Here is a 21,540-nt window from a genome sequence, read left to right as displayed (position 1 = left end):
AATGACTCCACGTTCCTGCAGGCTCACTCTGCTGCAGAGTGGGGAGAAGAGACGGCAGGGACGGGGGTGAGGGCAGCGGCAGGGAGGCCAGCAGGAGCTGTCCCTGAGATGTGGTGGCTTTACTGGAGCATGAGAGGTGGGCAGCTTCTGGGGGTGTGTTGATGGAGAGTCAGTGGGATTCTCTGATTGGTTGGATGTGGGGCTGAGACCTGCCGACTCATTGGAAAAGACCCCGATGCTGGGAAAGATTGAGGGCGGAAGGAGAAGAGGGTGACAGAGGATGAGGTGGTTAGATGGCATCACCGACTCAATGGACGTGAACTTGGGCAGACTCTGGGAGATGGTGAGGGACCAGGAAGCTTTGTGTACTGTGGTCCATGGGGTCTTGAAGAGTTGGACATGACTTGGTGACTGAACTGAATGAAACTGGGGCTGAGAAAGGGAGAGGTCGAGGAGGAATTTCAAGTTCAGGCCTGAGCAGTAGGAAGGATGGAGTTTCCTCTAAGAGGACAAGTTATGGGCGGGTCAGGTTTGGGGAGGATTCCCAAGGTCCGTTTGGGGTGCGGGTGGAATTGTGGAGTCTGAACTGTATCCATGTGGAGCTCATGAGCAGCGGTTGCACGTCTGAGTCCCGATGCAGGTGTGTGTGTGTGTGTGTGAGTCCCCAGGGTCCTACCTGCACTCTCGGTCCTAGGTGACACTGAAAGGGTGACAAGACCAGGAAGTGAGTGTCCATTGACTAGTCAGGCACCCTCTGCACACTGGGCCCCGTTCAGACACTTGGTGCTGTGGTAGGGAGGCAGAGATGGAAACCTGGTTATAATCTGATGTCTTCCCTGGCTTATCATTGTCTTGAGGAGACCAGTCATGCCTTGGAGAAGCAGTCAGAAACCCTCATGATGGGACTTCACTGGCGACCCAGTGGTTAAGACTCTGAGCTCCCAATGAAGAGGCATGGGTTCGATTGATCCCTGGTCTGAGAACTAAGATCCTGCATGTCGTATGACATGGCCTATGGGAAAAAAAAAAAAGAAACCCTCATGATGGAATGTATTGTAGTAGTTAATGAATTGGTGCAGAGAATGGGAGCCAAGAAGGGAAGGTTGTGGGACTGGATGGTTCAGAGCCTTGGGAGAACAGGGGCTTGTCCAGGGCCTGGAGGGACAAGATGAACATCACCTGGCCAGGCGAAGGGAGAGCATTCCAGACAGAGGAAGAAAGAGGGTAAAAGTACAGCTGCAAGAGTGAGGCAGGGAGTGGTTGAACTTGACTGTGGTGAAGGGGGCTAGGGTGCTGGTAGGAAAGCTGGAGTTTTGGAATTCATGTCCCAGCTTAGAACGCTGCGACCTTGCTGAGCCCCATCTGCAACATGAGATGTCCCTCTTCCCTCACGGGATCGCTGCAGGGCATATCAGAATCTCATCATCAGATCTGCATGAACATGCTCAACCCAGTACCTGCACTCAGGGGCCCTGTACGCACCTGGGGAGGCTTTCCGGCCCTGCCTCTGTGGGGCTCTCCCAGGGGGTCCAGCGAGCAGCAGAACGTCAGGGAAGCCACTGCAGGTGCCCCCGGGGCTCATGCTGATGCTGGGTAGAACGGAGGCGTGAGAAACCTGACCTACCCAGCGCCTGGGCCAGCTTTCCTGGGCCCTGTCTATTTAAGTGCTCAGTCCCCAATGGACGAAGAAACCTTGTCTGCTCTGCCACAGCTAATGACAGCCTGGCCTGCCAGGCCACTTAAAAACAGCCACTATTTTTATCTACTGGAGGCGGCTGGCCTGTCTTCCGCCCCAGACAGTGCCGACATGGGGTGATTTTGAGGAAACCAGGGCTCTGCTAGGAAGGTGAGTCATTGTCTCAAATCATGGACTACGGTCTGGCAGGATGCACCTAAGGAACCTTCCGGTGGGTATCAGGCGTCACCTTGACCCAGTGGTCTGAATTTAGAGATAATTCTACCCTACCTTCCCAGTAGGACTCAGAAGGAATCACTTGACCTCTTCACCCCAGATGGTCCTCAGAATCCTTGCTGGAGTTTCAGGGCACAGCAGGATTGTGTTCCCCCCAGCCGCAGAGGGTACCAAGAGGATAAGGGCTGGTGCGGCTGTGCCCCTGGGCAGAGCCCCTTCCTCTTCCAGGCACCCGTCTTGCCTCGATCTCGCCATCCGGCTGCGCTGGGTATTTGCTGATTGTCCTCTGCCTCCCCCAGACCACAGGATCTCTGTAGGTAGGGCCTGTGTGTGCCCCGCCTTTGTGCCGGGCCCCCACCCCTGTTCCATGAATGGTTGGACCCATGTGGCTCCCCAGGGCTTATAGGTGTTTCCTCGTACCATACCTTACTGAGCTATCTGACCCCTGGTGATGTGGGGCTGAAAGTTAAAACGGCAGAACTGGGACCAGAACCCAGTCTCATCTCCTAGGGAGTCAAGGCATTGGCTGTGGTCCTCTCGCCCCAGTGGGGCCCCATTCACTGTCTGCCTTCCACCCCTGCTCCGTTCCCAAGGCTCCAGAGCTGCTTCTGGAAGGTAATGGGAGGGGCCAGCTGTGCAAGTGACCATCCACTCCCGACCCTGGGGGCAATGAGGACGGAGGCCCCAAAGGCTGAATCACCTGAGGCAGAAGTGGGAGGGTCCCCAGGCCCCGCGAGCAGGTCTGCTCCAGCTCACTGTTCAGGGTGCTGTGGGTTGTGTCACGTCTTGGGTAAGGGCCCACCTGGGAGCCTTCCCGAAGGAGATGCATGAGGCTGACATTGTGTGCCTGCATGGGAAGGCTTCCAGCTGTGGCCCAGCTGTTAGGAGACTGTCCTTCCTGGTTCCTGGGGGCTGGGAGTCATCTATGCCCTCCCCTGGTGCTCCTGGTGCCTGAAGGTACAGCCACTATGCCGCACCCTCTTTCTGGAGCAGAGAGGGCTGCTGTGGGCCCTGGATGGTGGCCAGGCCTGGAACGGTGGCGCGGTGGTGAGAAGAGGGAGGGTGCGAGATGAGGTGTGGCGTTCAGTCCTCGGGGCTTCCCCTGGGTGGCGATCCATCTGTGGTGGGCTGAAGGGGCACACTCAGGTGTTGGGGTGGACACCCTACAGAGAGGGAGCTGGCCCTGTATGTCCTGGGCCTGTGGCCCAGCTGCCTGCCAACCCCCATGCTGAGGAGAACCTGGAGAGGCCCCCTAGTAAGCCTCCTTCCTCCTGAGCATCAGTCTCCTGGGAGTCCTCCATTAACAGGTCACCCCTACTCTCAGACCTTCAGTGGCTCCCCAGTGCTGAAGCCACAGAGCTCAACCCTAGCTCTATAGAACTGCCCAGGGAACTTTTCACAATCCAAAGCCCAGGCCCAGCCTATGGAGATGCTCGTCTGGTCTGGGGTGGGGCCCAGGCATCTGCATGCAGGGTAGCTGATTAGAGGGCGGCTGTCTCAGCCCAGGGCGGCTTCCAGTGGGTGCTAACCCATCCTTTCGCACCTTCCTTCCAGCCAAGCTGGCCCCTTCCCGATGCCCACGTGCCTCGCACCACTTTCACCTCTGTCTTCCCCTTCTGGTGCTTACTGTCCATCCAAGTCCATGGAAGCCCTCACGGTCCAGCTGCATCCATGCTTTCTGGGAAACTATCTTTAATCCTTTGGCTGTCTCTTTTCCCTTTAGCAGGGGCCTCATGCTCTTCTCCTAGAATGTGCTTGGGGGTCACTCTTTAAAAGAGTCTGTGTCTCATCCCAGCCTCTTCCTTCCCTGAAGCACTGTACCTCTTGCTAATTCTGTTTCTGCAGTCTTTCTATGACCTGTCCCCAGCCTTGGGGAGAGTGTGTGTGTGTGAGAGAGAGATTGTGTGTGTGTGTGTATGTGTGCAGTATGTGTGTGACTCTGGTTGTGTGGGGTGTGTGAGTGAGGGTGTGTGGTATGTGAGTGAGGGTGTGTGTTATGTGAGTGAGGGTGTGTGGTATGGTGTGAGTGAGGGTATGTGGTATGTGTGGTTGTGTGGGGTGTGTGTGAGGGTGTGTGGTATGTCTGTGTATACATATATATGTATGAGTGTGGGTGTGGTGTGTACAATTGTGAGTCTGTGTGGGATGTGTGTATGTGTGTTGAGTGTGTGGGGTATGTGATTATGAGAGTGAGTGTGTGTGAGGTTATGTGAATAGCGTGTTTGTATATATGTAGAGTGTGTATAATGTATATGTAGAGTGTATATATGATTGTGAGAGTCTGTGAGTGTGTGTGGTATGTGTGACTGGGTGCATGTGGTATGTGAGGGGTGTGTGTCTGTATGAGTGTATGTGTGTTGTGTGTGATTGTGAGGATCTGAGTGTGGTGTGTATATGAGAATGTGGTGTGTAAGTGGTGTGCGTGTATGAGTGTATGTGTAGTGTGTGTGATTGTGAGAGTTTGTGTGAGTGGTGTGTTTGTATATGTGTAGAGTATGTGGAATGTATGGTGTAAATGACTGAGAGAGAGTCTGTGAGTGTGGGGGGTGTGTGTGTGTGGGGTGTGTGTGACTGTGAGGCTCTGTGAGTGTGTGGTGTGTGTGTGAGAGTAGGATGTGTGTACATGTGTAGAGTGTGTGTGGTATGTGGTGTGTGTGAGTGTGTGTGGGGTGTGTGACTGAGTACCTCTGGTGTATGAGTAGGGTATGTGTGAGTGTGTGGTGTGTGTGGTGTGTGTGAGAATGGGGCATGTGTACATGTAGTAGAGTGTGTGTGTGAGGATAGGGCGTGTGTACATGTGTATGGTATGTGTGGTGGGGCATATGTACATGTGAAGAGCATGTGTTTGTGTGAGTATGGGATGTGTGTACATGTGTAGAACGTATGGTGTGAGTGTGGGGCGTGTGTACATGTGTAGAGCATGTGTGGTGTGTATGTGAGGATGTGGCATGTGTACATGTATAGAACGTGTGTGGGGTGTGTGTGTGAGTGTGGGGTGTGTGTGGTGTGAGGATGTGGCGTGTGTACCTGTGTAGAGCATATGTGGTGTGTGTGTGAGTGGGGGGCGTGTGTACATGTGTAGAACGTGTGTGGTGTGTGGTGTGAGTGGGGGGCGTGTGTACCTGTGTAGAGCATGTGTGGTGTATGTGTGAGTGTGGGGTGTGTGTATATATGTAGGGTATGTGTGATGTGTGTGGTGTGAGGATGGGGTGTGTGTACATGTGTAGAGTGTGTGTGGTGTGAGGATGGGGCATGTGTACATGTGTAGAGCATGTTTGGTATGTGTGGTGTGTGTGTGAGTGTGGGGCGTGTGTACATGTGTAGAGCGTGTGTGGTGTGTGTCTTAGTGTGGGGGCGTGTGTACATGTGTAGAGCGTGTGTGGTGTGTGTGGTGTGAGGATGTGGTGTATGTACCTGTGCAGAGCGTGTGTGGTGTGTGTGGTGTGAGGATGTGGCGTGTGTACCTGTGTAGAGCATGTGTGGTGTGTGTGTGAGTGGGGGGCGTGTGTACATGTGTAGAGCACGTGTGGTGTGTGTGTGAGTAGGGGGCGTGTGTACATGTGTAGAGTGTGTGTGTTGTGTGTGGTGTGAGGATGTGGTGTATGTACCTGTGCAGAGTGGGTGTGGTGTGTGGTGTGAGGATGGGGCATGTGTACCTGTGTAGAGCGTGTGTGGTGTGTGTGGTGTGAGGATGTTGCGTGTGTACCTGTGTAGAGCGTGTGGGTGTGCAGTGTGCTGGGGTGGGGATGAGCCCCCACTCTGACCCCCGTCCCGTGCGGTCCGTCCTCCAGGCGAAAGCGGCCAAGTCGGAGCAGGAGGCCCGGAGGCTGCGGCTGCGGAGCCTGCAGTACCTGGAGCGCTACGTCTACCTGGTGCTCTTCAGCGCGTACCTGCACCTGGAGAAGGCCGGCTCCTGGCAGAGGCCCTTCAGCGCCTGGATGCGGGAGGTGAGGGCGGGGGGCCGGGGACAGGCTCCCTGGCGTCCCCGGCGAGCGGGCACAGCTCCCATGTCGCTCCTCCCCGCGGCGAGGTTGTGTCCCGTTCAGCTCTGGGCCCGCACACAGCGTCCGCGCTCGGCAGGCGTGAGCGAGGGATGAGGAGGAGGAGACAGCGGGGTGGGGGCTGGGCTGGGCCCCTGCTCCCTGCGTCCCCGAGGCCGTGTCACCTGGGTGCTTCACGCCCGCCGCTGTGTCCATCCTTCACCTGTGCCCTCGCTTCCTGCTCCCCGCCGCCTTCCAGCCATGGCCGTGGACAAGGCACTGAGCCCCTCTGAGCCGCTGTCCTCAGCGTCACCACGGAAGTGCTGTTGGTGCAGTGGGCGCCACCTCAGGAGGCCGTGGCGGGGACTCTGAGATAAGGGCACTGCCTCTGCCGCAGCTCGTGTCAGCAGGCCTGCCTCACGTGGCCACTGCACACTCCCGCTCTGCAGAGGAGGAGTCTGGGCGCGGAGGGGTTCAGTGCCGTCTTCATAGTCAGCGCTATAGCTGTTGGCTCCAGAGCCCACCATGTCCAGCCTGGGACAGACATGTCTCGGGCCACCTGCTCCCTCCCCTCCACTTGGCTCTTCCCGGCCTGGCTGGTTTTAGAGGCAGAGCTGCCGCCTCGGCACCTCTAGGGTAAGAGAAAGGTCTCCCTTCCTGCTTGGCAGGGTGGCCTGTAATTACCCCTCCACTGGGACGCTGGCCCCTGCTGACCTCACCGGCCTGTCCTGGTGGTTGACATCTGGACTCCAGGCTGGAATTAGCTCCCGTGGGCAGGGTGGACGGGAAGGCAGGAGTGACAGGCGTAGGGAGGATGTGGGGCTTCTTGAGCTGCGCAGGTGGGGTTGGAGCTGCGAGGGGACAGAGGCCGGGAGGCCCCTCCAGGGCCCAGTGCCCGCGCGGGTGGCTGCTGGGTGTTTGGTGGTCCTGATGTGGGGCCACCCTCTTGAGCAGGCCTGGGCTCAGCTTCCTCTTGGCGGTAGTAGGGGACCTAGGACACTTCTGCTTGGAGAGCTGAAATAGGGGGGTGGGACAGGGGCTGGGAAGGAGCTTGATCCCCTCCCCAGCTGAACCTGGGTGGTGGGTCGTGGGAGATGTCGAGGTTCTAGCCTCGGGGGATGAGCGAAGGGGCAAGGGGTGAGGGTTGCCTGGGGATGTTAGTTTGGAGTGGAGCCTGCATCTTCGCCATCCCCAGGATGGTGGGGAGAGAAGAAGGCTGGTCGTTGAGTGGTTTGAGTCTAGGGCCAGGGCCCGGGCCCTACGGCTGTATGGAGAGTGTCTAGGGAGGCCTCAATGAACCGGCCTGAGCTGAGGCCCTTGGTGGGCCTGCTGGGTCCACAGTCGGAACTCATAGCAAAAGGGCTCTTGCCGGCTGCTGCTTCCACGCTGGCTTCCCCAGCGCTCCCCGCGGGCCCAGCTGTAACACCAGGAGCAGCTGGGCTTGTGCTCCTGAGTGTGCCCTTGGGAGCACCGGGGCTGAAGGCACGGGGCGTGCTTGGCCTCCCCCTCTGCTGTCCGCTTCCTACCTGCCCTTACTGCCTGCCGAGCGCTTTCTGTGCAGCCCTCCACGCTATGCTCTGCCATCACAAGGGAACGGGAGCTCGGAGTAGTTAATAGGAATCGAGATGCAAACTCGTGCAGGTGGCTGAGCTGGTGGGAGGCAGTGCTGGGCCCCAGACTCACACATGTGTCAGCGGAGCCCAGTGAGGGGTGTGACAGAGGAGGGCACGGGACCCGGATGACACCCTCCCTCCCCGCGAGCACTGCCCCAAACTTTCCTGTCCTCACCAGGTGGCAGCAAAGGCCGGCGTCTACGAGATCCTCAACCAGCTGGGCTTCCCCGAGCTCGAGAGCGTGGAGGACCAGCCCTTCTCGAGGCTGCGCTGCCGGTGGCAGGAGCAGAACCGTGGCCCCGAGCTCTCCGCCGCAGGGGACTTCCTGTAGGAAGGGGGCTTCCTGTGGGGTGCGCTCCCCCTGCCCCTGCTATCACCGCCTCCCGCAGGGCCACCTCCCTCCCCACGTGGTCTGGGGGTACCCAATGCTCTTTGCTGGCAGTGGCCCTGAGAAACGACTCCTCGGCTTCCCAGAGACCAGGGTGGGTGGGGATCCCCTTTTTGAAAGAGTTGTTATAGGATAGTTGGCGCACAGTGATGCCTTGTGGATGGCCGCTCCGGGAGGGCCTGCAGGGAGGCCTGGTGTGGCATCAGCTCTCCAAGGAGCTCACTCCCCAAGTTGCCAAGCCAAACCTCTCGCCACTTCCGTCCTCCGCTCTGTCCTGAGCAGTTCCGATGGCCTCTGGCCTAGAGCAGCCCCGGCCAGTGCTGGTTCCTTTCTTGCAGCTCTCCCACGTGGCTTTTCCCCTTTTGCTGCCTGAGCGTTGCCTGGTGGCCCTGGGCTCCCTGGGAGGTGGATGTCACTCTGGCTAGATGTGTTACCTTAAATGCAGTTTTCCCCAGGGTTCTTGCCTCTCATTCCTTGTCTCAACCCCAAGCCATGAAGAAGGACAACCACATTCCCTATGGGTTCAGTGGAGGCCTCTGCCCCTCCTGCCTTTGCCCCCTCCCCTCTCCTGGGCTGGCAGGACTGTAGAGGTTTCCATGGAGCCGAAAACAAAAGGGAATCCCTCTTGGGGTTGGAGGGGGCAAGAAAGAGCTCCCAGAAGGTGCATGCCGCCCTGTGGGAGAGGCCTGCTCCATTTCCCTGGGAGCATGGGGGGGAGGTCTGGGGATGCACCTCCTCCCTGCCCTGCCTGGCCCCCCAACAGTGGTCTGAGCCCCCACCTGGTGTGGCAGAAGCTGTGGGGACTCCTGGGTGACCCTGAGTGAGCAGTGGGGTGTGTGAAGGTGGGCCAGGGATGGCACGAGGGGGCACTTGGATTGCAGGCCATCCTCGCTGAGCACCCTCGAGTTGCCTTGTGATGGGAGCAGAAGAGGCCAAGTCCTGCCAGTTTGGCAGCTGCTGGGACCAACTCTGTGTGGATGGTGGGAGGGTTGCTCGGAGAGGCAGGTGGGTGTTGAGCTGAGCCTGTGGCTCTCCCTCTGGGGACTGGTCTCCCCCTAAAATGCAGGGGCTGAACGGTGTGGACGCTGTCCCCCTGGCCTGGCTCACTGGGGCCAGGCAGGCCTCTCTTGGTTGGATACCAACACTTGGGCAGAAAAACAGATGATGTGTCACTGGTCGTGGTATTTTGAAAAGGTGGATGAGGCCAAAGTTGTTCACGTCTACCTAGTATTGGAAAATTTATGACCATTTTGGCTGAATTCTTTTGCAAATCTACTGTATGTCTTTTCACTACCTTTTTAGATTTGTTGTTTTTGGTTTTATTTTTGCATGTAGTAATAAGTGTTAATTTCTCTGCAGACAAGGTCTAGATGAGGGGTCAGAGATCAGGGCTGAACTGGGAGGGATCCTTTATGTTCTCATGGTTGGCCCTGACTTTCAGCTGTGCTGGGACTACTGGCCGGTCACATCACCTCTCTGCCTCAGTTTCCCCATCTGTAAAATGGGAGAATAATACTTGCCTACCTACCTCACAGGGGTGTTGTGAGGATTCATTCGTGATTTTTTTTTTTTTTTAACAGATCTTTTGAGCATTAAAAATGGCTAAATGTGAAGTGCACCTGGCTGCCAGTGTTTTTTTGTGTGGGGCAGGTATTACAGAACTGATCAAGCTGGGGTCCCTGTTCCCTCAGAGTAAGGGTGGGAGGGCAGGGCGAGCCAAGAGCACCTGCCCTTTGTACCCCTGATTCTCAGAGAAGGTGGGTTTTCCTGGATATCATTCTCTTTCCTTCACATCCCCAATCATGTATGCCCATCTCATTCTGGATGCCCAGGGCTGACATGCTGAGGAGCCCCTTCTTGAAGAAAGTAGTGTAACAGGCTAATTCACACTAAAGTGTGAAGGACTGTTATAGTTAGGGAGATGGAGCAAAATTGAATTTCATGGGCTATGAAGCAGAGTGAAAGCAGAGTGGTCCTCAGCCTCTACTTCCTTTTCGCATCCCTGCAGGCTCTTCTTGGTCCCTTTAGGCCCCCAAAGGCTCAAACACATTTGTGTTGAGAAATGGATGTGTAAAGAGGCAGGAGGGAGAGTGAGGCAGGGAGAGTGCAGACCCAGGCTTCTCCCTAGGCTCTTCCAGGATTAGGGGGAATCAGACCCTCTGGGCTGTGATTCTGAGGTTAGCTGGAATGGAAGTTCCAAGGTCAGAATGGAATCCAGAGCCCCTACCGCACTAGGGTTGGTTTTCTCCCCAGCCTGGGTGAAGGGAGGCCTCCTGGGGTTACTTCCCAGCGCTCTGAGTCCAAGGATGCTCTGTGTGGCTTCTGAATGTGAGTACAGTGGTGTGTATACCCATGTGTGTGTGTGTAAGTGTGAGGCGTGGTTTTGCACTTCTCTGCCTGGGATGAAGGGATTATAAACACATGATCAGTACAAAGATCTGGGATTCTTGACAGAGATGCGGCAGGCTCTTGGGACGACCTGGACTGGGAACTGGAGAGCTGCCAGGAGAGCCCCAAAAGCCCTCTGCAGCATCCACGGGGTACAATGCTCTGGTCCCCCCTCAGGAGGACCAGCTGCAAGAGCAGTCGGCACAACCTCCAGCCATTGCAGCTTCGATCCAGCGCTTGCCAAGGCTGCGCTCCATGTACAGCGCTCTCCCAGACGATGACTGAGCCCGGCAGGACTCTGAGCCACTAGCCACACTGTTTCTGCCTTGGCAGTCTTGCCTGGAGCCTCCCCACTGGTCTGGTTGGGCGTTTCTCAGACCACCCTGCTATGTGGGGCTCTTCCTTGCCCCTCTATTTTCATGGGTGTCAGACCTGCTTCGTGGTTCTGTAGGCTCTTCCTGCCTTCTTCTGCTTCCTCCTTCATCCTTCACGGGGGTTTCCACAAATAAACCTCTTGCAAGTCTAATCCCACCCTAGTGTCTGCTGCTCTAGGATCTGAGTGACACACCCTCACCCTCATCTTTGTCTCTCTGGGCAGCTGCTTTGTCTTTCTTTCTGGTGAAGGCGGCCTTCTCTGGCACTGCTTAGGGAAGCCACCAGCCTGGTTTCCAACTTCATATGGCATAGTTCCAGCCAGAATCAGTTGTCTTTCTCTCTCTTTGCACCACCCTGCCCTTCCATCTCAAGTGTGGGGCCACTGAGCCTGTGGACTGTGGCTGGAAGGGCAGGAAATGATTGCTTATCTTCCCTATAGATGAGGGTGGGGTGGGGAAGGCAGGATAGGCGCTCAGTGTGATCTGGGTGGATCACCCCCAAATCTGCATATGGCAGTGCCAACCTCTGATTATTTTCTAAATAAAGGGAATGCCCATTATGAAGGTTTTTCGAGATGCACCTCATTTGTCCTCCAGAAATGTCCTCTTTGATGGTCTCAAATAGCAGTTAATGAGCTTAGTGTTTCTCCTGCCTGGCCAGCACTGCTATTACATTTTTTTTTTAACTCTATTTTATTTTGGAGTATAGCCAGTTAACAGTGTTGTGATAGTTTCAGGTGGACAAAAGGGGCTCAGCCATACGTGAATATGCGTGTATTCATTCTCCCCCAAGCTCCCCTCCCATCCAGGTCTATTACATTTATTTTAAAAGTTCTTAATAGTTTTATGGCTCAAAATAGAATTTCATACATGTTTAATTTTATATTTTGTTTATTTACTTATTTTAAAAACTGAAGTATAGTTGCTGTACAGTATTATACACTTAAGATATATAGGGATTCATAATTTTTAAAATTAATTTTAACTGAAGTATAGTTGCTTCACAATGTTATATTAGTTTTCATAATTTTTAAAGCTTATACTTCACTTAGAGTTCTTGTAAAATATTGGCCACATTCTCTGTGTTGTACAATGTATGTTTGTAGCTTTTTCTATGCCTAGTAGTTGGTACCTCTTACTCTCCTACCCTTGTATTACCCCTCCTCACTTCCCTCTCCCCACTGGTAACCACTTGTTTGTTCTCTACGTCCATGAGTCAGCTTTTGTTTTTTGTTACATTCACAGGTTTGTTGTCATTTTTTAGAGTCTACCTATAAATGGTATCATACTCTATTTGTCTTTCTTTATCTGATTTATTTCACAAAGCATAATATTCTCTAGGTCCATCTATGTTTCTGCAAATGACAGAATTTCATTCTTTTTATGGTTGAGTAACATTCTATTTGTGTGTGTGTGTGTGTGTGTGTTTAGACACACACAGACTGCATTTTCTCTGTCCAGTTGTCTGTTGACGAGCACTTGGATTGCCTCCATGTGTTGGCTGTTGTAAATAGTGCTGCAATGAACATTGGGGTACGTTTGTTTGAATTAGTGTTTTTGTTCTTTTTCTGGATATATATTCAGGGGTGAAATTGCTGGATCATATGGTAGTTCTATTTTTAGTTTTTTGAGGACCCTCCATACTGTTATCAAAGAGACTGTCTCTTCTCCGTTGGATAGTTTTGCCCCCTTTGTTGAAGACTGATCGGTCGTAAGTGCCTGAGTTTGTTTCTAGTTTCTCTGTTCTGTCCCACTCATCTGTGTGCCCAGAGAGTGTCTGACTCCAAGCCTGCACTCATTTTAGAGATGGATACTGGTGCCAGCTCTGTACTGAAATCCTCTGACATTCTCAGTGATAGGAGAGAAATGTCAGTCCTGCTGGAAGCGTGCCTTTGCTGGGGCGGGTTAGGAGGGGGATGAAGGGAAAGAATGATTTCTTTGAAAACCCTCCCATGAGGTCTTGTGGTTCTCAGACTCGATGCTTTTCAAACCCTTGTGTCCTTTCAAGAGGTTCCCCTCAACACCCACAAGAAGGGCTTGTTTCCTATGAGTCACTCTGATAGATTATCTGTTACAGGGGCTTTTGAGTTTCATTTTGTGCCTCCCCTTAGCGTATTTTTTTCCCTACCATCTGCCCACCTCACCCATTGACATGCCGTACATGACAGAGTGGCCATGCTATCCAAAAGTAATTTTCGTTCTTTCTTTGAACTAAATCAGATGGTCTTCTGGGCTGAATTAGACACCAATAATTTATGAAAACACCCATTTCTCCGTTCCCACCCTAACATTTGAGGTCACCAGTCTTTTTAATTTTTGCCCATCTGATAAGGGAGAAAACTTTTATTTTTATCTTAATATGATTTTCCCAATTACAAATGAGATGGAACATCTTTTTAGTCCTTTGTTGGCCATTTGGATTTGCTCTCTTATATGTTTGCTTATTTTTCTACTGGGTTTTTAAAAAATTAATAGGCATAAGATATTAACATAATCTGTTTCATTTGTAGGTAGCTAGATCTACAGCCAGTTCTTTCTCCTAGTTTATCTGGTCTCGTAATTCTTTTGGAGTGTCTTTTGTCAAATTTTTGTATTTTGTATCTTGTGTCAGCAGACCTTCTCTACCCAGTATTATTGATCTAATTTCTGTTTTTCTTTGATCACTTGTACAGTGTTGTCCTTTATGTTTCATTCTTTAATTGATCTGGAATAAATGTGAGTGACATGAGGTACAGAATATAATTTATTTTTTTAAAAATGGGTTTCCAGTTGGCCCACGTTAATTTATTGAGTAGCCAAGGTTCTCTACTCCTTGAACTGCAGTCCTCGTCATTTGATGGGTCCATATGATAGACATGTGGTTACCATTGCCTGTAGCATTCGTTCATCATCCAGCCACCATTTCTGACTTTCCGTCCTAATTTTAAAAAATCTTGACTGGATTTTTAATTTTTGAAATCTTTATTACTATTTTCCGGCCTTTTACTTTTTCTTGGGTCAATTTTGGTAAAACACCAACATTTTCCCAGAATAACATATGGACATCTGTCAAGAATTTCAAATTTATTAATGTAAAGTCATATGTAATATCCTCTTAAATATTTAAAAGCCTCCTCTGCATCTGTGGGGCTTCTTCAGTGGCTCAGATGGTAAAGAATCTGCCTGCAGTGCAGGAGACCTGGGTTCAGTCCCTGAGCTGGGAAGATACCCTGGAGAAAGAAAATGGCAACCCACTGCAGCATTCTTGCCTGGAGAATTCCATGGATGGATGAGCCTGGTGGGCTGCAGTCCATGGGGTCACAAAGAGTCTCATCTGTGACTATCTTCTTTCTCAATTTTAATATTTGTGAATATCTTACATATTTTTCTTGGTTACATTTGCAGGTTTTTCTATTCAATTGTTGCTTTCAAATAAGCTATTTTAATTCTTATAAATGTGAATACTGAGAATTTGTGATCACATAAAGTAATAGAGGTGAATTTTTGCTATAGTAATGCTGCTTGATTCTGCGAACCTCTTCTGAGTAATACGCCAAAAATCACATCATGATATCTCTTTAAAACATTAAAAAAAATTTTGGATTAGCTGTCAATCAAGGGAGTACACCTATAATTATTTTGTTTTATTTTTTTAATTAGTTAATTTATTTATTTTACTTTACAACATTGTATTGGTTTTGCCATACATTGAGTTGAATCTGCCATGGGTGTACATGTGTTTCCCATCCTGAACCCCCCTCCCACCTCCCTCCCCATCCCATCCCTCTGGGTCATCCCAGTGCACCAGCCCCGAGTACCCTGCCTCATGCATCGAACCTGGACTGGCGATTTGTTTCACATGTGATAATATACATGTTTCAATGCCATTCTCCCAAATCATCCCACCCTCGCCTTCTCCCACAGAGTCCAAAAAACTGTTCTATACATCTGTGTCTCTTTTGCTGTCTCGCATACAGGGTTATTGTTACCATCTTTCTAAATTCCATATATATGTGTTAGTATACTGTATTGGTGTTTTTCTTTCTGGCTTACTTCACTCTGTATAATAAGCTCCAGTTTCATCCACCACATTAGAACTGATTCAAATGTATTCTTTTTAATGGCTGAGTAATATTCCATTGTGTATATGTACCACAGCTTTCTTATCCATTCGTCTGCTGATGGGCACCTAGGTTGCTTCCATGTCCTGGCTATTATAAACAGTGCTGTGATGAACATTGGGGTGCACGTGTCTCTTTCAGATCTGGTTTCCTCAGTGTGTATGCCCAGAAGTGGGATTGCTGGGTCATATGGCAGTTCTATTTCCAGTTTTTTGAGGAATCTCCACATTGTTCTCCATAGTGACTGTACTAGTTTGCATTCCCACCAACAGTGTAAGAGGGTTCCCTTTTCTCTACACCCTCTCCAGCATTTGTTGCTTGTGGACTTTTGGATAGCAGCCATTCTGACTGGCATGAAATGGTACCTCATTGTGGTTTTGATTTGCATTTCTCTGATCGTGAGTGATGTTGAGCATCTTTTCATGTGTTTGTTAGCCATTTATTTTTGGCTATGCTGGATCTTCATTGTTGCATGGGCTTCTCTCTAGTTACAGCGAGCGGGGTCTACTCTCTAGTTGCACTGTGTGGGCTTCTCATTGCAGTGGCTTCTCTTGTTGCAAAGCAGAGGCCATAGAGCTCTTGGCTTCAGTAGTTGAGGCATGTGGGCTCAGAAGTTGCAGCTCCTGGGCTCTAGAGCATGGGCTCAATAGTTGTGGTGCACAGGCTTTGTTGTGCCATGGCAGGTGGGATCTTCCTGGATCAGGGATTAAACTCCTGCCTCCTGCACTGACAGGCGGATCCTTTACCACTGAGCCACCAGGGAAGCCTTCCTGTAATTTTTTTTTAATAAGCGGAGAATTGGAAAACACCTGAATTGCAAAAGGATCTATTACCTGGGTATTGGAGTCATTAACTCTCTCATTTTCTGGAAAATATGCTTCGAAAAGTTTATTAAGATTTGTCAAGTGACTACTAATTATATCTCTCACTCTGAGGTACCCTACCCCCTATATAAATTAAGATACACAAAATAGATGAGAAGAATATTGTTCATTTAAAAACTCTTTTACAAATACTCCAATCTTTCTCTTTTCACACTTCCATTAAGTTTTAAAAACAACTTTATGGAGGTATAATTGACATACACTAAACCACAAAGTATATAATTTTTTAAGTGTTGACATATATACACACCTGTGAAATGATCCTCAAGTTAATGAAGTCAAGTTATTGAACAATGTCCATCATCTCCAAAAGTTTGCTCAGGTCCATTTGTTATTCCTCCTTTCCCCCTTCCCCATCCCTCTCACCAGGCACACTTTGATCTGCTTTTTGAAATCATAGATTTGTTTGCCTTTTCCAGCATTTTATATAAATGGAATCATCAATTTGTACTCTTTATTATCTGGCTTCTTTCGCTCAGCATGATTATTTTGAAATCATCCATGTTTAATATATGTCAATTGGTCATTCTTTTTGCTGCTGCATAGTATTCCATCATATGGCCATACCTTCAGTTGGTTAATCCAAATTGTTGCTGGGTATTTGTTTTAGCTAGTACAAGTAAAGCTATTATGAACATGTGGAGGTCTTTGTATGGACATATATCTTCATTTCTCTTGGATAAATACTTAGAGAATGAATGATGTGGCATATGTATGTTTAAATTTTTAAGAAACTGCCAAACTATTTTCCAGATGGTTTCATCCCCACCAGCAGCACTTGGGAGTTCCAGTGCCTCCACACCTTTACCAACCTTGTATTGTCAATCTTTTTAACTTTAGTCATTCTAATAGGTGTGTAATGGGTGTGTTTCCTACCACCTTGTGGCTCAGCAGGTAAAGAATCCGCCTGCAATGCGGGAGACCTGGGTTTGACCCCTGGGTTGGGAAGATCCCCTGGAGAAGGGAAAGGCTACCCACTCCAGTATTCTGGCCTAGAGAATTCCATGGACTGTATAGTCCATGGGGTTGCAAAGAGTTGGATGTGACTGAATGACTTTCACGTCACTTCACTTCACTTCCTACCACCACCCTCCCAGGTCACATTTTTAATTTTTAAGATTTTCAATTCATTTCTTAGGGAAGCCTAAAAGCATTATAAGCCTCATTTCTTTGAAGACATTAACATGGTGTGGTATGCATGCTCAGTTGTGTCCGACTCATTGTGACCCTATGGACTGTCCGGCTCCTCTGACCATGGAATTTTTTTTCCAGGCAAGAATACTAGAGTGCGTTGCCACTTTTTACTCCAGAGGATCTTCCCAACACAAGGATCGAACCCACATCTCCTGTATTGGCAGGCAGATTCTTTATCACTATACCAGCTGGGAATCCCCTTGAAGACATTAGTTATTTGTATTTGGAGGCTTACTCTGTTAGCTCTGTTTTATTGGATGTTACTTCTTCTTTTTTTTTTTTCAGCCTTTTTATTTTTTTAAATTTTTTATTTTATTTATTTATTTATTTTTATTAGTTGGAGGCTAATTACTTCACAACATTTCAGTGGGTTTTGTCATACATTGATATGAATCAGCCATAGATTTACACGTATTCCCCATCCCGATCCCCCCTCCCACCTCCCTCTCCACCCGATTCCTCTGGGTCTTCCCAGTGCACCAGGCCCGAGCACTTGTCTCATGCATCCCACCTGGGCTGGTGATCTGTTTCACCATAGATAGTATACATGCTGTTCTTTTGAAACATCCCACCCTCACCTTCTCCCACAGAGTTCAAAAGTCTGTTCTGTATTTCTGTGTCTCTTTTTTCTGTTTTGCATATAGGGTTATCGTACCATCTTTCTAAATTCCATATATATGTTTTAGTATGCTGTAATGCTCTTTATCTTTCTGGCTTACTTCACTCTGTATAATGGGCTCAGTTCATCCATCTCATTAGGACTGATTCAAATGAATTCTTTTTAACGGCTGAGTAATATTCCATGGTGTATATGTACCACAGCTTCCTTATCATTGTCTGCTGATGGGCATCTAGGTTGCTTCCATGTCCTGGCTATTATAAACAGTGCTGTGATGAACATTGGGGTGCACGTGTCTCTTTCAGATCTGGTTTCCTCAGTGTGTATGCCCAGCAGTGGGATTGCTGGGTCATATGGCAGTTCTATTTCCAGTTTTTTGAGGAATCTCCACACTGTTTCTCCATTAGTGACTGTACTAGTTTGCATTCCCACCAACAGTGTAAGAGGGTTCCCTTTTCTCCACACCCTCTCCAGCATTTGTTGCTTGTGGACTTTTGAATAGCAGCCATTCTGACTGGCATGAAATGGTACCTCATTGTGGTTTTGATTTGCATTTCTCTGATCGTGATTGATGTTGAGCATCTTTTCATGTGTTTGTTAGCCATCTGTATGTCTTCTTTGGAGAAATGTCTGTTTAGTTTTTTGGCCCATTTTTTGATTGGGTCATTTATTTTTTTGGAATTGAGCTTCAGGAGTTGCTTGTATATTTTTGAGATTAATCCTTTGTCTGTTTCTTCATTTGCTGTTATTTTCTCCCAGTCTGAGGGCTGTCTTTTCACCTTACTTATAGTTTCCTTTGTAGTGCAAAAGCTTTTAAGTTTCATTAGGTCCCATTTGTTTAGTTTTGCTTTTATTTCCAATATTCTGGGAGGTGGGTCATAGAGGATCTTGCTGTGATTTATGTCGGAGAGTGTTTTGCCTATGTTCTCCTCTAGGAGTTTTATAGTTTCTGGTCTTACATTTAGATCTTTAATCCATTTTGAGTTTATTTTTGTGTATGGTGTTAGAAAGTGTTCTAGTTTCATTCTTTTACAAGTGGTTGACCAGTTTTCCCAGCACCACTTGTTAAAGAGGTTGTCTTTTTTCCATTGTATATCCTTGCCTCCTTTGTCAAAGATAAGGTGTCCATAGGTTCGTGGATTTATCTCTGGGCTTTCTATTCTGTTCCATTGATCTATATTTCTGTTGTTGAGTTTGATGTTTGTTTTTCATGTTGCTGGTTTTCCTCAGTGGTTGCTGAGTTTGGTTGTGAGCTCATCTTTGTCTTGAGATTTGAGGTTATCCTGTTTGTGAGACCTGTGACTCTTTAGCATGTCCCAGGCGACTGACTACTGGGCAGGGATGAGTGGTGCTGGTGACAGTGTGTGCTGGTGGCTGTCCTTCTGGCCGAGGGTGTGTATCAGCCCTGGGCTGCTGCCCAAGTGCCCCACTCACTGCTGCTACCTGACGTCACACTGCCCTGACCTGACCTGGGCTCCTCAGGGGGCACAAGGAGAGCCAAGTTCTCCAGCCACCTCTGCTGAAATGCTCCAACCTATGTCCTGATGGGAGTTCAGGCTTCCTCCTGCCTCCTGGCTTGGCATCTCTGAGCTGAAATCTTCTTCAAAGCTGGTTCCTCCTCTCTCAGAGGCTTTCACCTGCATGACTTGTGGGCTGTCATCTCCCCTGCCCATCCAGTTCCGTCAACCTCTGTCTCTCAGGGATTCCTCACCATTTCTGACCCCTTCTTACTCGAGCACTGGCATAGAATTGAACAAATAAATACTTTAAATGATATTTTGAGGACTGTGGGTTGGGAGGGGGAAATGAGAACATATGCTCAATCATAATTTATGTATAAAAATAACTCACACTATGTAGCTGTTGCCCTGTAATAATTAGGATTCTGACAACAAACTTTAGGTCCGACTGTGAAGAGAGTTTGATGAAAGGACCACTTGCAGAGGTGTGGGCAGGGTTAAGGTGCTCAGGAACTAGTTACAGGGGGAAGCTGTAACTGTCCCTAGACCTAAGGGGGCAAATGGATGGCACTGTGTTACCCGCGCCTGCCACAGGCATCTTCAGTGGACTCGGGACCATCCAACAAACTGAGCTGAGGAGCGGGTAACCATGGCCAGAGCAGCATCATTGAACGTGCGACTGATGGAAGAGGGGCAGATGCTCTCCTGTCCTCTGATCTCCCATCAGTACCTTCCTTTGATTGCAGGGGGCACCAGTGACATGGGCCACAGGGTGGGTCAGCCTCTGGAGAAAGGGAGTGGAGAGAGACAAACAGGAGGGCCAGTGCAGCCTCTTCCAAGTGCTTCTGGTATGCCATCACCTCCAGTAGTTCTACGACAGCCCAAGGAGGTAGGCACGTTCCTTATTTTACAAAAGAGGAAGCTCAGGCACCGTGATCCAGTGCCTGAGCTGGAGGTATTTTCCTTCTGCTCTTCCCTTTGCTTTTCCTCCTTTCTCTAGCCCACTGCTCCTTACGGTTCAAGTTCAGTTTGATTCAGGTCTGCTCACCCCCTGCCATCTAAGTGCCCTTAAGATACCTAGAGAAAGGATTCTGACTTCTCAAGATGTTGTGCACACATTACCTCCAGCGTTTCATTACAAAAATTTCAAAAGTACAGTCAGGTTGGAAGTATTATATGGAGAACAGTCTCTACCTCTGTGCCCATTTCTCAAAAACACTTTCACACTATTGTCCATCAACTTGTCTAAACCTCCTCTAACTTGTCAATTCCTTAAAGCTTCGATCCCCAACCTTTTGGGCACAAGGGACTGTTTTCACAGAAGACAGTTTTTCATGGACTAGGTGTGGAGGGGATGGTTTCAGGATGATTCAAGCACGTTACACTGACTGTGCACTTTATTTCTATTATTATTACATCAGCTCTACCTCAGGTCATCAGGCATTAGATCCTGGAGGTTGGGGACTCTTTGTATCTCTGGGTCTGTGATGGCCTGGTACACGAAATGTGGTCAGTGTATATTTGATGAGTTGATAATTCACAAGGCATTTGGTGTTTCTCAGGAAAAGGGAAGGAAAGTTTTATTTATTGAATACCTATGAGTGGTTTTCATACATCATGTTGGAGCACTGAATTCATTATTCACCAGAGCTGCCCAAATCAGACGAGGCTGGGATTACGATCTCTGTTTTACGAGACCAAGAGAGGTTCTGTAATTTACTCAAGGCTCACGTCATATCCCTAAGGGATCTGGGATTCAGGACACCAAGATTCGCTCGAGCCCATGCTGGTGACTCAGTGCCTTCTCTGCAGCCTAGAGGCTGCCTGGGGCTGGGGGCTGTGTTTGTGCATTGCTGAATGTCCCAGGACCTGGCAACTAGCAGGTACACTCAATGTTTTTGGAAAGAAAGAATGAATGAACCTTTGCTGAGTATTTTCATACTGCTGGAATATGTCATTCGCTGCTGGATATTCATTCGCCATGGGAATATGACACCTAAAGGGAGCTCGTACACCTCTTCACTTAGCAAAGGAGGGATCTGAGGCTGGAAGGGCAATGACAGCCAAAGTCATGCAGGGACCAGTGTGCTGACTCCCTGCAGTGCTCTTTCTTTTCCCTTCCTCTCCAGATCTATCTGAGCATCTGGATTGGTACCACTCACTAACCCAGGGCCTGGAGACCCACAGAAGCCACCTTTCCTAAGGCTTCCCAGGCCCTAGCTCATAGCACCTGTCTTTCTTCTTCTTCACTGAAGATCCCCATGGGCTTCAGATGCTTGAAGTTGTGTGTGAAATTCTGTTTATATACTTAGCTCAGGAGGGGATCCAGTGTTTGTAGCAGGCTTTCAAAGCAAATACAAAAACTGTGACTCCCCAAAAGTGGGTGGGGGCTCCTTTATGTGTTTCTCCAGTGGTTCCCCAACTTCTTTTTTTTTTCCCCCCAACTTCTTGATTGCAGAGACAAATAGAATTTTTCAAAGAATATTAGGTTGTAAATTTTTGCAAAGTTGCCCCACTAAAAAGGAATGAACCCCTCTTACAACACTGTCATATCATAACAGGGTATTTTTAACCCCTCCAAACAAGGACAAATTCTCTGGGGGATAAATATCATGGGCCTTCCAATTA

General features: G+C 49.3%; 1 protein-coding gene across 5 annotated transcripts in view; it reads left to right on the top strand.

Annotated features, from left to right (window-relative positions):
• The window catches only part of PALD1 (phosphatase domain containing paladin 1), an 81,046-nt gene extending 71,535 nt beyond the window's left edge, over positions 1-9,511 (top strand). For all 5 annotated transcript variants that reach the window (XM_043476709.1, XM_043476708.1, XM_043476710.1 and 2 more), the window contains 2 exons: positions 5,704-5,859; positions 7,684-9,511. In XM_043476709.1, the coding sequence (XP_043332644.1) occupies positions 5,704-5,859; positions 7,684-7,836 (309 nt within the window). In that variant the 3' untranslated portion in view covers positions 7,837-9,511. The remainder of the gene's footprint in view (positions 1-5,703; positions 5,860-7,683) is intronic.
• The last annotated feature ends 12,029 nt before the right edge of the window (positions 9,512-21,540 follow it).

The sequence above is a fragment of the Cervus canadensis genome, chromosome 8 (genome assembly GCF_019320065.1).
Source record: "Cervus canadensis isolate Bull #8, Minnesota chromosome 8, ASM1932006v1, whole genome shotgun sequence".
NCBI classification, from domain to species: Eukaryota; Metazoa; Chordata; class Mammalia; order Artiodactyla; family Cervidae; genus Cervus; species Cervus canadensis.
Note: the sequence above shows the minus strand (reverse complement) of the source record. Positions and strands in the feature narration are given on the sequence as shown.